Raw genomic sequence first — 15,698 nt, 5'->3', positions numbered from 1 at the left:
GTGAGCCACAATTACTGAGCCTGCGTGTCTGGAGCCTGTGCTCCTCAACAAGAGAGGCCGCGATAGTGAGAGGCCCGTGCACCGCGATGAAGAGCGGCCCCCGCTTGCCACAACTACAGAAAGCCCTCACACAGAAACGAAGACCCAACACAGTCATTAAAAAAAAAAAAAAAAAAAAGCTGTAAAAAACAGAGCTGAAAAATGGTTTGAAAAGATAAATATTTTAAATTGTTAGACTGTCAAATGATACAATTATAAAAGAAAGAGGTAAGAGGCAGGAAAAATGGACTGAGTCATCAAACATTGTTGGAATATAAATTCCTACAAATAAACAAGTTTTTATTAATAGTTACATTTACAACCATCATGATAGATTTTATGCTATGTAAGTCAGCTGGCATTAGGGCATTATTAGAAATAACTCATTTGCACACTATCTATAGCATTAAAATTGCTGAAAATTCAGTGTAGTTATTTAACAACAGATCTGGAGGCGGTTCTTTTGCTAGGTAAATTGTGTTCTCAATAGTTTAAAATCTTGCCCACAGAATTAAACCTGGCCTACCTTGTTAGATAGAGAACTATTCATTTCCACCTGAAATAACAGGTGTTGTCCTTAAACTTCTGGCAGTAATGACAAGAGACATTTATGACTCTTTATGACAGATTTATGACAGAGACAATTATGACTTCCTTAATAATTATTTTTAGTGCCAAGCCTAGAGCCATGCAAGTCTTTCTCGGTCCTATCCACATACTCAGAGGGTGACAGCACTTGTGTCAATCAAGAGAAGAACTAGAAAGACTCCGATTAAAAATGAACTGATCTTCCATTTCATAGTAGCTATGAGGAGAAGGAAGAAAACAATTTGTTATGATATTGCTGTGTAGAAAGTAACTGCTTCACAAACTTGAACCTCTCAGTGAGGAAGCCCACTTAAATGAGGCCCCGTGGGCAGTTAATTTTTTCAGCATATGAAGAACCTAAGGGGTATGGGACTACATTGGCAGGGTACAGGTTCATTTTTAAGGTGAAGCATTAAAATAACAGTGTACTTTATAAGTATGGTGAAAGTGATACCTTCTCCTAAGGTGGGTTTCAGCTTGTCCTGATGATTGCCTGGCATCTTTCAAATAATGAAACAGAGAAAGACTTGTTCTCCATCTAGTACAAATTTCAAATGTCCCACAGACATTCATTTAAAAGAAAAACCTACTTATAAACTAACAGCTTAGAATCTAACTCAGTTTTACATATAAATTCTCAAAATATTTTATATGGTTTTAATGTGGTATTTTTTTCCCATGACTCTAACTACTATATGAGAAAAAAAAAAAAAAAAAAAAAGATTATGCTTTGTCTGTCAGAACTTTTCTAAGAGTTGTTTACCATTTGCTATGGTCTGAATGTTTGCCCCATTCACCCTCCCCTTCCCCAATTCATATGTTGAAACTAATCCCCAATGTGATTAAATCATGAAGGCAGAGCCCTCCTGAATGGGTTTAGTGCTCTTATAAAAGAGATCCCACAAGCTCCCTTCTATCATGTGAGGACTCAGTGAAAACATGGACATCTGTGATCCAGGAAGCAGGCCCCCACCAAACACCAAGTCTGCTGGTGCCTTGATCTTGGACTTCCCAGCCTCCAGAACTGTGAGAAGTAAATTTCTGTTATAGCAGGCTGAACAGACTAAGATGCCATTTCACCAATGATGGCAATTCTGCTAATGATACATGAGTCACAAACTGACATGCTTGTATCAGTCTGCATCTGTAGCTGTCATGTCCATGATAATTCCATTTATAAATTTAAGAATATATTTTCATTATCTTTGACTATATAGGAATGTCTGAGCATTTATGTATTATAACACATATTTTCCTTTTACTTATTTCTATAATTAGGTTATAACATTTTTTAATGGGTATAATAGAGTATCTCAGGAGAGTAAAGGGACCAAACAAAATATCTATTATACAAAGGGGGCACTGGAAAAGACAGGGTAGAGGACTATTGCTTTAAAATTTACAGGTACCTAAAATAAAATCCAGCACTTTTGGTTCACTTACTTATTTATCCATTTATTTATTTATTTATTTATTTATTTATCTATCCATTTATTTATTTATCCACTTATTTATTTATCCATTTATTTATCTATTTATTTATTTACCCATTTATTTATTTTTGGTTGCTTCAGTTACTTGGAGGATTTATATTTATGTTAGGAAAAGCACCAATTTTCTGCTGACATTCTTCCTATCAACTACAATCTTGTGACTACCAATGCCTTCACTTTTATCTTCTTTTTACATTTCACTTTATCTTCCCTGCATGTTACTAGAAATAAAGCTCTTAACATTTCAGAAGGTCAGGTGCAGCTCACAGGTCCCATCTGCTCCAGTAAGCCAACATAATCACAGGCCCCTTTGTTGCTTTCTTAGCTTTGTTCCTCTAAAAGCAGTGAAAATAATCTTAGTTTTCCCTTCTGGCAATTTCGACTTGAATGGTTGACCAGACATTAAAACCATGCCAAATTTGAATTCCTAACTCCATCAGATGTATTCTTTCTTGATGTACATGGGGTGTTCCTTTGATTACATATTTGGACATTCACAAGTCAAAACAGCTTGAAGTCTCCTAGTCTTTTTATATCTTCATCAAGATAACTTTTTTTAATTAGCGAGAAGGAACCACCACCACCACCACCAACAACAAAAAAACCCCAATTCCAATCTTACCATTTGTGATGTACTAACAGGCACATGCAAGTTGATAATTAGTCATTTTCAGAGTAAGCCTCCCTTCATTTTCCCAGGTGAAATTTAAAAAGACTGTTTCCAGATATATTGCAATCTCTCTTCTAGCTCTACATAATTCTTCCTATCCTCATCCATTCTGCTTCCTCCTCTCAGTCCGAAAGACCAGTGCCCAAAGGCACAGAACTCCAGAGCTGTGACACAGGGATATGCTTTGACTCAACCCCTGAGAGAACAAGGGCGGTAGCGAGAGGATGCTTACCCCCAAATCCACGATTCATTTTTTTGCTGTGGCTCTCCTAAAAAACAAACAATCAAACAAACAAACAGCAACAGAAGCATGCAGGAAACCATCAGCTGTCTACGAGCTAACCAGGGCTTTGATATCTCCTAGTGGTTCCTAATCTATAAGCAGAAATCACTTTTTTTGAGCCTTCCATATTTGGATACATCTATCCAAGCAGCAACAACCCCAGTCACTCGGGTTCAGAATGCACCCTTATCCTGTTCCACCTACGTTAACAAGATATTGAAAATATGTTCCACATCATACACTATGCTAGAGGTACCAAGAGATATAAAGATCTAAAAGATATGGTAAATCCTAAAGAACATAAGGCAGAGCCAGGTTACTATTCTACAAGTCAGATTAGTATGCGGTATTATAGATCTTTAAGCAAATAATCACAAAAGATCAGTAAGAACTATATTCATCTAATTACCGTCTTGGAGGAAGGGGCATTTGAGCTGGATCTTGAAGGATGGATAATATGGATAATGAAGAAATAATGAAAGGGTATGTATTTATATATTGAAGTATAGTTGATTATATATATTATATATATTATTAGTTTATTATAGTTTATTATAATATATAATATATATTATATTAGTTTCAGGTGTACAACATAGTGATTCAATATTTTTATAGGTTATACTCCATTTAAAGTTATTACAAAATAATGGCTACATTTCCTTGTACTGTATAATATAATCTTGTTGCTTATTTATTTTATACACAGTAGTTTGTATCTCTTAGTCCCCTACCCCTATCTTGCCTCTGCCACTTCCCTCTCCCTCTGGTAACCACTAATTTGTTCTCTATGCCTGTGAGTCTGTTTCTTTTTGTTATATATATTCATTTGCTTTACTTCTTAAATTCCACATAAAAGTGACTATATATGTGGATATAACAGAGTACTTGTATTTTTCTGACTTATTTTATGAGCATAACACTCGCTAGGTCCATCCCATTGCTACAATTGGCAGAATTTCATTCTTTTTTATGGTTGACTAGTATTTCACTGTACATACACTGTATACACATATCACATCTTCTTTATCCATTCATCTGTTGATGGACACTTAGGTTGCTTCCATATCTTGGCAATTGTAAATAATGCTGCTATGAACTTTGGGGTGCATGTATCTTTTCAAATTACAGTTTTCCTCTTTTCTGGCTATATACCCAGGAGTGGAATTGCTGGATCATATAGTAGCTCTATTTTTAGTTTTTTGAGGAACCTCCATACTGTTTTCCATAGTGGCTGCACCAATTTACATTCCCACCAACAGTGTACTAGGTTTCCCTTTTTCCACATCCTTGCAAACATTTGTTATTTATAGACATTTTGATGATAGCCATTTTGAGAGGTGTGAGGTGATATCTCATTGTGGTTTTGGTTTGCATTTCCCTGATGATTAGTGATGTTGAGCATATTCTATTATACCTGTTGGCCACCTACATGTCTTCTTTGGAAAAAATGTCTATTCAGATCTTCTGCCCATTTATTAATTGGGTCATTTGGGGGTTTTTTGCTACTGACTCGTATGGGTTATTTATATATTTTGGATATTAATCTCTTAACAGATATATTATTTGCAAATACTTTCTCATATTCTATAGGCTGTCTTTTTGTTTTGTTGATGGTTTCCTTTGCTGTGTACAGCTTTTAAGTTTAATTAGATCCCATTTGTTTATTTTTGTTTTTGTTTCTTTTGCCTTGGGAGACGGATTCAAAAAATATTGCTACAATTTATGTCAGAAGAGTCTTCTGTCTATGTTCTCTTTTAGGAGTTTTATGGTTTCAGGTCTTATATTTAAGTCATTAGTCCATTTTAAGCTTATTTTTGTATACGGTGTGAGAAAATGTTCTAATTTCATTCTTTCACATGTAGCTGTCCAGTTTTCCCAGTACAACTTATTGATAAGACTGTCTTTTCTCCAGTAATAAAAGAGTTTTAAAATGGTTTTAAAACAATATGAGAGAGTGGTATGGATTAATATATACTACCAAATGTAAAATAGTTAGCTAGTGGGAAGCAGCCGCATAGCACAGGGAGATTAGCTCAGTGCTTTGTGACCACCTAGAGGGGTGGGATAGGGAGGGTGGGAGGGAGGGAGACACAAGAGGGAGGAGATATGGGGATATATGTATACGTATAGCTGATTCACCTTGTTATAAAGCAGAAACTAAGACACCATTGTAAAGCAATTATACTCCAATAAAGATGTTTAAAACAATAACAACAACAAAAATGATGAAAATTAAAAGAAAAAAAATAAAACAATACGATCCTATTTGTGATTTAGAAAGATAATTCTGGCAGTAATGCTGACAATTATCTTTTACTCACAAGTATGATGAAGCTGGTAACCTAGCCCCTCCCCTTAAAATTAAACAAAAATCAAGACTTTAGCACCATTGAACCATATAGTAATACAAAAGTGTGCTTCACTTATGCAAAAGATTTTAATTGTATGGCAGCTAGTACTAGGCACTCTGCCAGGGACAGAGACTGTACTAAAGATAGAAAAAAAGAGAGTCCCTCCTTCCTTCTAAAGAGTTCTCATCAAGAAAGACAAAAATAAATCCACATGATAGGCATTATAAAAAAAGATAAAGACAAAGTGCAATGGAACCCTTAGTCTGGGTTTTAAAGGAGGTAAACAGGTGGGCCAGAGGGGGAAGTATAAAGGCACACTTGGGAAACACCTGCTTGCATGTTAGTCAAGCGCAAAGGGTAGAAGTGATTGTCTATAAAGAAATGTAAAATGAGAAAAGTTGGTAAAAGATCAAAGCAGCAGAAACGCACTGCTTAGGGAATAGACAGAGGAAAAAGAACTGACAAATGAGATAAAACGATTTGAGCACCAGGAAGAGAATCTAGGCAGCAATGAAAATAGAGTGAACACTTTCCAAGAAAAAGGGAATGGTCATTAGCAATAAATGCCACAGTAAGGACAAGCAAAGTAAAGCCGGAAGCAAATCCACTGTACTTGGCTGTTGGGGGTCACAGGAGTCGTTTGACAAAGCACCTTCTGTGAGTGGGGCAGACTGAGCCTGACTATGGGTGAGACAGTGTGAACTGACACCGAAGGACCAGTGTCACTGAATCCTGGCAATGAATATTGGAAAGTAGTGTTTTAATACAAATTATATTTTTAAAGAATTGTGCACAATAAAAAGAAAAAAAGGAATAAAAACATAAAGATGGAATAATGAAAGACAAAGTATTTGATAATCCCATTTCATTCTAACCCTGATTACAAGACTCCTAATAATACATGATGAGGTATTTTAAGATTCATTTTTAATTTTTGTCTTGAGCTTGTGGGTGGCAAGATTTTACTTTTGGCAGTTTGACATCTATACTTGAAAGGGTCCCAAGACCTTAGCAGGTATCAGCTAGACAGATGGTCAAGGTACAAAGATGTTCTGCATCTCATTTTTTTCCCTAGAGGTCTTTAAAACCAAATGGTGTCATTATAATGTTAGGCTTATTACTCTTGGGGTAGTCAAGGTGTTTAAAAAGCTCTCTTTATCCTTTTGCATCTGAGATAAAAGATGACAAAATACCTGATTCACTCCACTAAAGATGAAAAAGAAAAAACTAAAAATATGCTTCTGCTAGGCTTAAAACAATATTATTTTTAAAAATAATAAATAACCTTTTAAATCAGTACTCTTGTTCTTGTTAAATAAGTAGCATACAGGAATAAGGTAGAATAAGGTGGATGGTGGTGGTGACATTTAGAATATTGTTACAAATCAAATTGCTTGTTCTTATAAATAAGGCCTTATTTCCTGAGGCAGCAACATACATGCCTAATGCTTTATACTCTATGTTTATGGTCAATAAAATAATTACTTTGATGAGTAAAATCATAGGAGGGCACCCTCAAGTGGCACTAACATATATCAACACATGCGATGAGGTAGAAGGGAAGTCATACGAGATGTTAAGCTTTAGAAAAACATAAAATGTTAGTAATGACTTGTCACAAAAATAGTATTTCTTCATACTTTAAGAAATTTAAGAATCCCTAGCATGAGAACCACTTACCAAGTTCTTCATTGTCTATGACTTCAAATGTGGCCCAGATATCATCTTTTGTAGGAATTATATTTTTTATTGCTAATATGTCATTAGTTAATTCTTCTGCTTCCATCATGGGAGATATCTAAAAGAGAAGCAAAATTTCTTCAGAATATATGTCAGACACAGAAGTGGCCTTTGTTAGGGCAGTAATACTCCCCCATCTACTACCTAATGATACTCCAAATTTCCTCTTAGTATGTTTAACTAGCTTCTCTAAGCACATGGGGACAGCCTATTCAGATCTTCTCCATATAATGTAATACATTTTAATGCATGTGTAAAAAAATCACCATATAGGCATAATCAGAGAGAATGTTTTTTTCTCACTTAGTGAACAATTAGATCACTCAAAAAGGGAAGAATATACCTACTCATACTAAGACCTTCCACAGACATTGGATCCAATGTCTAGGGGTAAAACATTTCACTCAGTTCTATAATTAGGAGTTCCAAGGAGCTAGGTTTATTCAGCTTGGGCCCTAAATTATACACAGTTGACTGCTGTCTGCCATACCAAAAAGCCCCAGGGTTTTAGTGGTCTGTGGTGTGCCCCACCATGCCAAGTGACAGATGGTGGGACACTGAAGTATGCTTGAGCCAGGCTTTCAGGGCACAGGGCAGAGTCAGTGTGGGGGCCAGCTCTACAAGAGTCCCAATTCCTGAGGCCATTGTATAAACATGCCACCTTCTTCAGGGACTTTGGGGATTTTTGATTTGTTTCTTCCTGGTTTTGGTTTTGCCAGTCTTACAGGTGTGCTGGCCAAAAGCAAGTTGGCTTTCTCCAATTAGAATTTAGTTATAATGTCAAACAAATAGAAGATGATTTAAGCATTAGAATATTGCAGCTGCAACTTAATTATACACGTTTTCAGTAAAACTATGTACCTATTCAAAAATTTCCTAGAAAATGTGCTCACTTCCCTTTCTCCTGTCCATTACTAATCATAAGCATACTGCACATATATAAATAACGTAAAACATTTTTTCTTACAGGTAATTCATATAGTCTATCTTTTGGAGTTCATGGAATTTAGTGCTTTCTTTGGAATATATTAATGATACAGTGAAGTCCATTATTTGCTATTTAGAAAAGCCTAATGTAATACAACCTTAAAAGAAAAAAAACATTAGCATGGGAAAAGTAGAGCACTTTAAGCAGCTGAAACATCAGTAGATGAGTCACTTCAGTGACACCATTCATTGGAATGGCTTTACACTTTTTTACGAAGTGTAGCCCTTTCTTAAAATAAATAATAAAACTGAGAAACCAAACTAGTGAAATAGTCAGCAGGGAGTTCCTCAGGTTGACTTAGGAATGTAAGACTGGGACTCATTTCCTTGTCCCAGGTGACACCCAAGGCCCCTCTTAAGAACACCTAGAACTCCACGAAGCACATTTTGGAAATCATTACTCTAAGCAATATACACATCAGTATAATGATCATCAGGTTTGGAATATGATGATTAAGGTTTGCATCCGGGCCTGAATGCTATTAATTCCCAGTTTCTACTCATATAAATGTGAGCTATCACCTGCTTCAACTACCTCCTTGGGTTGAGGTAATGATCAGCTGAAATAAGTGTAAGAGTTGTGCAAAGTTTTAAGCATTAAACGAACGTTAATGATTATTTCTGTATAGTTTTTGTTATATTTTTCAAGAGAATTTAGAGTTGTTGTAAGTGAAACTGGACAGTCCTTTATGTGAATATACTTAAAATAAGAACTTTGCTCAACTGTAGTAACTTCTGTTATGGCTTTATTAGGTAAGATTAAAACGAGCTACTAGAGACTTTATGTGTAAGTGGAGTTAAGTCATGTGCTTTGACTACCTCTTCCAGCATTAGTGATGGACTTGTGCTGATTAATCTCTACTACTTCCTCATGTCCCCTGTGATGAACATCACATGTTCAGCATAACAAATAGATGGGGACAAGGAGGGGCAAGGCAGCTCATAGTAGTTCAACTGTACAACTAGGCGAGTAATCAGTGCCAAAGAGTCATAATATGTAATCATTAAAAAATATAAAATAATAATTACAATATCTTTGACCTAAGTGAAGTCCAGAAATATCTAATGTTAAGACCCTGTTTAATCTTGGACTTTAAAAATGATAAGAAGCTAAAGCTGAATTTCTACTCTTAGATGGCATCATGTCTATTCTGCCTACAGAGAAAGTAGTCTCACTCTCTCTAAGGCAGACTAAGTACAGAATATGGTAACACAAGAAGGATCTTTTTAATTCAGAACAAATAGCTAACTAGTGGTCTCAAGGAAGAAGAGGGTTATTGAATATTCAAGTACATTGAAAGACTGGAAGCTAAAGTCTAGGATACAAGGGTGGGGGATTAATAATAATAGTACTACTACTAGTAGTTATTTATTAAACACTTATGTACCAAGCAATTTGCTAAGTGTTTCATAGGCAGGATCTTATTGAGTCCTCACATCAGTGCTATGATGTAAATACTGTAATTTCCCCTCATTTTACAGATCAGAAGATTGAGACTCAGATAGAGTATATAAGTTGCCTAATGTTGAGAAGGAAGAAAGGAGAGGAGCAGGTGATTGAGCTCAGGTAGTTTTCCAGAACCTATAGTACATCCTAACCATAACCTAAAGAACATAGGATGGTCTCTTTCCAAATCATCAAAACATGGAATTCCCAGAGGATATTGGCATGAAGAGTCAAACTTGTCATGACTTGAATTGGACATGTAAAATAAGACAGAAGAAACAATAGAAAATTCAAGATATGCAAACTAATGTTAACACTTATGACTTCCAACAGTACTCTTTACATCCATCTTTAGGGCTCACCCGAATTATAATACTGCAGTCAGGTTCCTTCCTTTCTACATACACTTCAATTAACAAATCTCCAGCCTGGGAAACCTAGAAAAGGGCAGATGTGAAGAGAGCAAATGTAAGTATCTTGCAAGAACACACACATGACACTTAAGATGGTTAGAAAACCCTAGTCATATTTTTGAAGATTTTATAATAATGAAATGAGATCATTCCCCTTGTTAACAGCATAATGATACCCATTTTCTGGATGTGGTTGATTAAGGACAAGGAATCTACACAAATGACATAGTTAGCAAACACAATCACAATGCAGTTTTTTCTCTCTTACTCAAAAGTTTAGTGACCTCACATACCCTTAAGGTTCTTATTGAGATAATGAATCTGGCTACAGTGGAAATAAAGAGATGATAAGTCCAAAAATGGAAATTTGAAGATAAATTAGGTCAGAGCTGTGTTAAAATTACAAATAGAAAAAGTATATTTAGCAAATAAAATTAAAAGTGAAGTGACAGAATAAGGAGATAATAAAGTTAAGTTTTTATTTTAATTACTTTTAGCCAAGCATCAAGTGCTAGGTTATTTGGGTCACTGTTATAACCAAGAAGACACACTAAGTGAAGAATACACAAGCCAGAAAATAAAAAGCATAAGATATCACTATGTAGACTGACAGCATATGTGGAGAAGACTAACAAAGAATGAAATGAATCTGTGAAAAATATTTTGAGTCGCTTTTTTCAAATATTCCCTTAAGTTATATAAACACTTGGAAATAATATCCATCACTCATTTTTCAAAAAAGGTCATAATGGAGGAATGATCTTTCCACAGTTAAATGTGCCTCAGAATCAACCTGATGAGTAAATTTAGTGGAAAAACATTAAAAATGTACTTTGAAGAACTGCTCTTAGTTATTCTGACACTACAGGCTTAGAAAAGCTTATTTCCAATTTTTCTACCTCACTTTTGGTGCTACATAAAAATTCTAGGGAAGAAAAGATACAGTTGACATTTTTACTTTTCCTTGTGTTTGCATAAACAACTCTCCAGGAAGGACACATTTTAAAAATTAAAAAAGCAAATACAAAGAACTCATAGCATGCAGCCAAAAACAAGAATAGCTAAGAAATTCAAACAGGGATAAGACTTAGAGACTGTCAGAAAACTACTTCAGAGGAGTTTTGAATGGACTAGAGAAAAACTCCAGCAAAACAACAGATTTTTTCCAAACTGTTCTACTTTTCTTTCCCAATTACTCTATTTTATAGACAATTCTTTTCTTGTTTTACTGACTTCTACTTAATCAGAAAGCATTCAAGGCTCATTTCTTTATTGTAGCATGAATATAAATGATAAACTTGAAGAATGGTACTCATACTTTATCCAATAACAATATAGATAGTGCTACCAAAGATTATCCCATGGGCTCACACAATCTTTTATTTCATAACTGAAACTCTCCCCGAAAAGCAAGAATCCAAGAGAACTAACTGATAAGGAGTCACATTTTTTAGTGTTACTGCTAACTTGTCTGGAGGCTGCATTAATTACTTTGGGTCAAAATGGAGGACATACTGTCTTAGAGAATTAATGTCATAGTATTAGTCCTCAGGGAGCTAGGCACTAGGGTGAAAGCCTTTCCTCACATCCCTCATATGGAATGATAACTCCCACAACTTCTCTAATTAGTTGTGTGTATTTCAGGAATGAGGTGAACTTAGGGTTTGACTAAGAAGGAAGCATTGGCCTCATCCTATGAGTGTATCTATATGGAGAATTCATTGATATTTGACCCACTTCTATTATTTGCATTGGTACCCTGAATCCACTACAATTCCTAATTATTAGAAGACCAACTTCAAGAAAGTCCAGTGAATATTCATCAAACAAGGAAAGGTACTCTGGAAAAGTATAGTGCAATCTGAACATACAAATCCGGTATGATGCAACCAAGGAAAGCAAGAAAAGATCTAGAAAAGTCAACTTAAGACATAAATAACATATGTTACTAACAGCACAATAGAAACATTCCCACTAGTCCAATCATCCAAGAGCATGCAAAGCAAAAGCATATAAGAAATAACTTATTTCAAAAGGATAATGGAAAGAATCATTAGGGAGTCTGAATTTTCAATTTATTCTAGTATTTCTTTTGACTTTAAATGCTTCTTTTGAAATCCACTAATATTTTCAATAGTGCTTTTATAAATGAAAACTGATTTTAAAAAGGACATTTTGATAAGATTAAAACTGATTTTTCCATCTATGTTTTAAAAAATTTATATTAGAATACTTTGGCATTTTGCATATGTGCAATGCTATAGAATTTCACAACTATTTTATCTAGGTTCTTTTTTCCCATTACTTTTACTTTGCTTCAAATAGGAATTTGAAAATAAACACAACAAATGTTTACTTACAATGAAAGTTTTTTGTTGTTTAAAAAAATTTTTTTTTTATCAGAGATCTAACTATTACTACTCACTTGAGTGTCTTTCCACTTGGTAATAAAGCTATTTTCTATGTCCATTTGTTTGACTTGGTCTTCTTTAACCTGTTTAAAATATAATTTGGGACATTCTAATAAAATACAAAGAGTGATGGTACTTGTCCTCACATAACTTTCTTCAGGAATTTAAAGACCAACACATTAAAAATAAATGAGAATGGCCATCTTTAGCAGTGTGGGCCCACAAAGCTAGGGCAGAAATAAAGCCAACTAGATAGAGCCTTATAAAGTTCAGAACATCTTATGATGATATCACTTCAGGCTGCAGATTCCATCAATGGAATCCCCTTTGCTGAGGCAATTTAATTAGCAAAGGGGCTGATGATGTCTTTGATAGACTTTACGTAGGTTGACAGACAAGACTCATTTCTCAAACAGAAATGTTGATTAAGTGCTTATGAAATTTTCGCCATTTGGTTAAAGTTGGATTTAACAAAACTATGTAGATAAACATTTTTATTAATTTAACAGTACAAAAATAGAAAATAAAGAGAGCATGCAAAGCCACACATTTTTTTTCTACGTCTTTCATTTCTCAGCATCAGAACTATTGCAAAGAAGTTGCTATTGATCAAAAACAGTGGACACGTATAGGAAGAAGTAAAAAGGAGATCAAAGAGCAAAGAAGATCCAACAATTCTGGTCCATTCCTATATAAATTAAGATACAAACTGTTTTATTTTATTTTATTAAAATATAGTTTCTTTCCCTTTGTTAAGGAATCTTTTTATCAGTTATTGTAAGAATGTACAAACTCTACAAAAGGTGACCTATTACATTAAGCTATTTTATTTCATCTGGTATATACATAGTCCTGGAAAACAAGGGTCCTTGTACAAGACTGTTTAATAGAATGCCCCAAAAGGTTAAATGGCAACCCTGAGATAGCAGAAGCAGTTAAGCAATGGAGCTGGACCTTTGACCCAGATCCCTTATATTCCCCCCATATTCAAATCCTAGGCTTATTTCGTCTATTTTTACTCCTTTGAATTAAGAAATCATCCCTATTCTAACAGTTTTCTGATGAAACATGAAAATCTGAACATAATATAGCAAATTGAAAAGTCAAATAATTAGAACAGAGATGACTTAATAAAAACCACAGACTGTTAATTCAGAATTTTCTTTTTTTCCAGTTCATGCGCAATTAAAAGAAAACACTAAAATGCTTTCAACTGCAAAATTTATCAGCCTGATGTATATTACCGAATTTGTGAAGTTCACAAATTTCATACCTCTAAGTAGACATACTTATAATGCATACATATACTGAGGGAAAAAAACATAGAAACACTATAAATAGAAATATTCTGTCCAAGACACCAGATGGTAAAAAAGCTTTAGAAGCAGCCAGATTTAAATGAATGGCTATAGCTTAAAAAGCTAGTTATATCTAAAAAATAAAGGATCATATAACTATCCATTATTTTCTTTAAATATACATAAAGACCTGAATAAAAACATCCCAAAATACACATTTTTGTTTGCAAACAGTAACATCAAAACTATTTTTACAATGGCAGGATATAAAATATTTACCTCAAATATTTCAACATAATTATTAATTAAGTCCTCAATTACATTCACTTCTTCACTAGTTTGTCCCTTAGTTTGAAACAAACAGGAGGAAAAAACCAAAGCCAAATTGTGGGCGTTCATGTGATTGATTTCTGAGCATTTCTGAACCCTGTGAGAGAAAAGCATAGGTTATTACAATGTATTTCTATTTGAAAATTTCATAGAACTTATAAGTCTTCATACTCATTTATTTTTTTCTCTCTCTCTTTTTTTTAATACACACATATTGAAAGTCTCTGATGTAAAAGGTACAGTGGTGATTTAAAGAAAAATACACAGTTCTTTCTTACAAGTAGCTCACTTTAATTAAGAACATAAGAAAAGACTACTGTTAAAGATATTACTACAAGTTACAAAGCAGTACTTGATCATTGCCTTAGAAGAGGGACTCCTCACCCACCATATCCAGACAATTCCACTAATTGGACAACCTGCAGCTAAGGCATAAAGGTGTGCTTGCAGAATGGTGTCAAATGACTTGTGGGGTAGGAGCATAATAAAAGAGGAGAAAGGGGCAGTAGGTAAGCAGGAAATAAGGCAAGAATGGCAAATTGGGAGGCACATAGGACAGAGTTCCAAATTCAAGGTTTAGGGCTAGGCTGAATTTCCCAGAAAGTACATATCGGGTGAGAACATGCCTGGCAGCCCGTGTTTGGATGGTTATTCAAAATAGGATATTTTCTCTCAAAAAGCAATCACTTAATTAAAAAATACAATTACATTTTTCTTGAATAGAACAAAGAATGGCTTTTTACAATGAACAGACATGAACAGAGGAGTGAATTCTCCCAACCAGTAGGCTACAACGCTTGAGTTTTACAAAGAGCATTTAAAGTACTCACGAAGTTCAAAGTGATTAAAAATAAAATACAGTCATTACCTCAGTAAAAGGAAATTTACACTGATAAAAATGCTGGAGAACTCTAACTGATGCCCATGGAACTATCTGTTAATGCTCTCTGTCACTGACTATAGACATAGCAGCTGCTCAGTTGCCTGTCTAATTACATTTGTAAATTTCTAAAAAAAAAAATACTAAAAAAGGGAGACCAAGTCTATCAAAGGAATAAAGCAAGACTAAGGTAGGTACACCTGACTATAAAGAGCAAAGCTTCTAGTAGGTACAAGAAAAATAGGAAACATGACAGGAATATATATGATAGTGTAAGAAACTCACAAGGAAATGCCAAATTGCATAGCAGAGACAGAGCAAGCTTGATCATCATATATGATTTATAAGATGTAAAAGGCATTGCAAGTTAATAGAGGAAGGTGTCGTAATTGTGGGTATCCCTCTCAAAACCACTTCTGTACTTTTTTTTTAATATCACACTGGACTGTAAACATCTGGAAAATTTATCTGCATGTCTGCCTGTGCTACTAGAATCTAAGCATCTCACAGTCAGAGACTTTGTGTTAATAACACTGTAGTGCATAATAAATACCTGGCGAATGGAATTAAGTCAAAGTTAGTCATGGAGGAAATGGTCTGTTATCTAGGGCAGGGGTGGAAGTGAATGCTAAATCAACCTGACCTTATCCAAACTGACCTCTCAAACTTTTGACAACACTATCAAACATTCCCATCTCTCCTGAGACCTCCTTCTGCAATAGCCTTCTCCTCCAGCACTCGTCACCTCTTCAGTTTCTATAGCTG

The 15,698-nt window shown here is 34.7% G+C and overlaps 1 protein-coding gene across 1 annotated transcript in view; it reads right to left on the bottom strand.

Annotated features, from left to right (window-relative positions):
• ARAP2 (ArfGAP with RhoGAP domain, ankyrin repeat and PH domain 2) overlaps positions 1 to 15,698 on the bottom strand; it is a 191,989-nt gene that overhangs the window by 61,596 nt on the left and 114,695 nt on the right. Inside the window, exons 22-25 of the mRNA XM_060091555.1 lie at positions 14,003 to 14,150; positions 12,440 to 12,508; positions 9,964 to 10,038; positions 7,108 to 7,225 (exon numbers count right to left, since the gene is read on the bottom strand). Coding sequence (XP_059947538.1) covers positions 7,108 to 7,225; positions 9,964 to 10,038; positions 12,440 to 12,508; positions 14,003 to 14,150 — 410 coding nt within the window. The remainder of the gene's footprint in view (positions 1 to 7,107; positions 7,226 to 9,963; positions 10,039 to 12,439; positions 12,509 to 14,002; positions 14,151 to 15,698) is intronic.

This window comes from Mesoplodon densirostris, chromosome 1, assembly GCF_025265405.1.
Source record: "Mesoplodon densirostris isolate mMesDen1 chromosome 1, mMesDen1 primary haplotype, whole genome shotgun sequence".
NCBI classification, from domain to species: domain Eukaryota; kingdom Metazoa; phylum Chordata; class Mammalia; order Artiodactyla; family Ziphiidae; genus Mesoplodon; species Mesoplodon densirostris.
The sequence above is the reverse complement of the archived record's forward strand: the minus strand, read 5'-3'. Positions and strand labels throughout refer to the sequence as shown.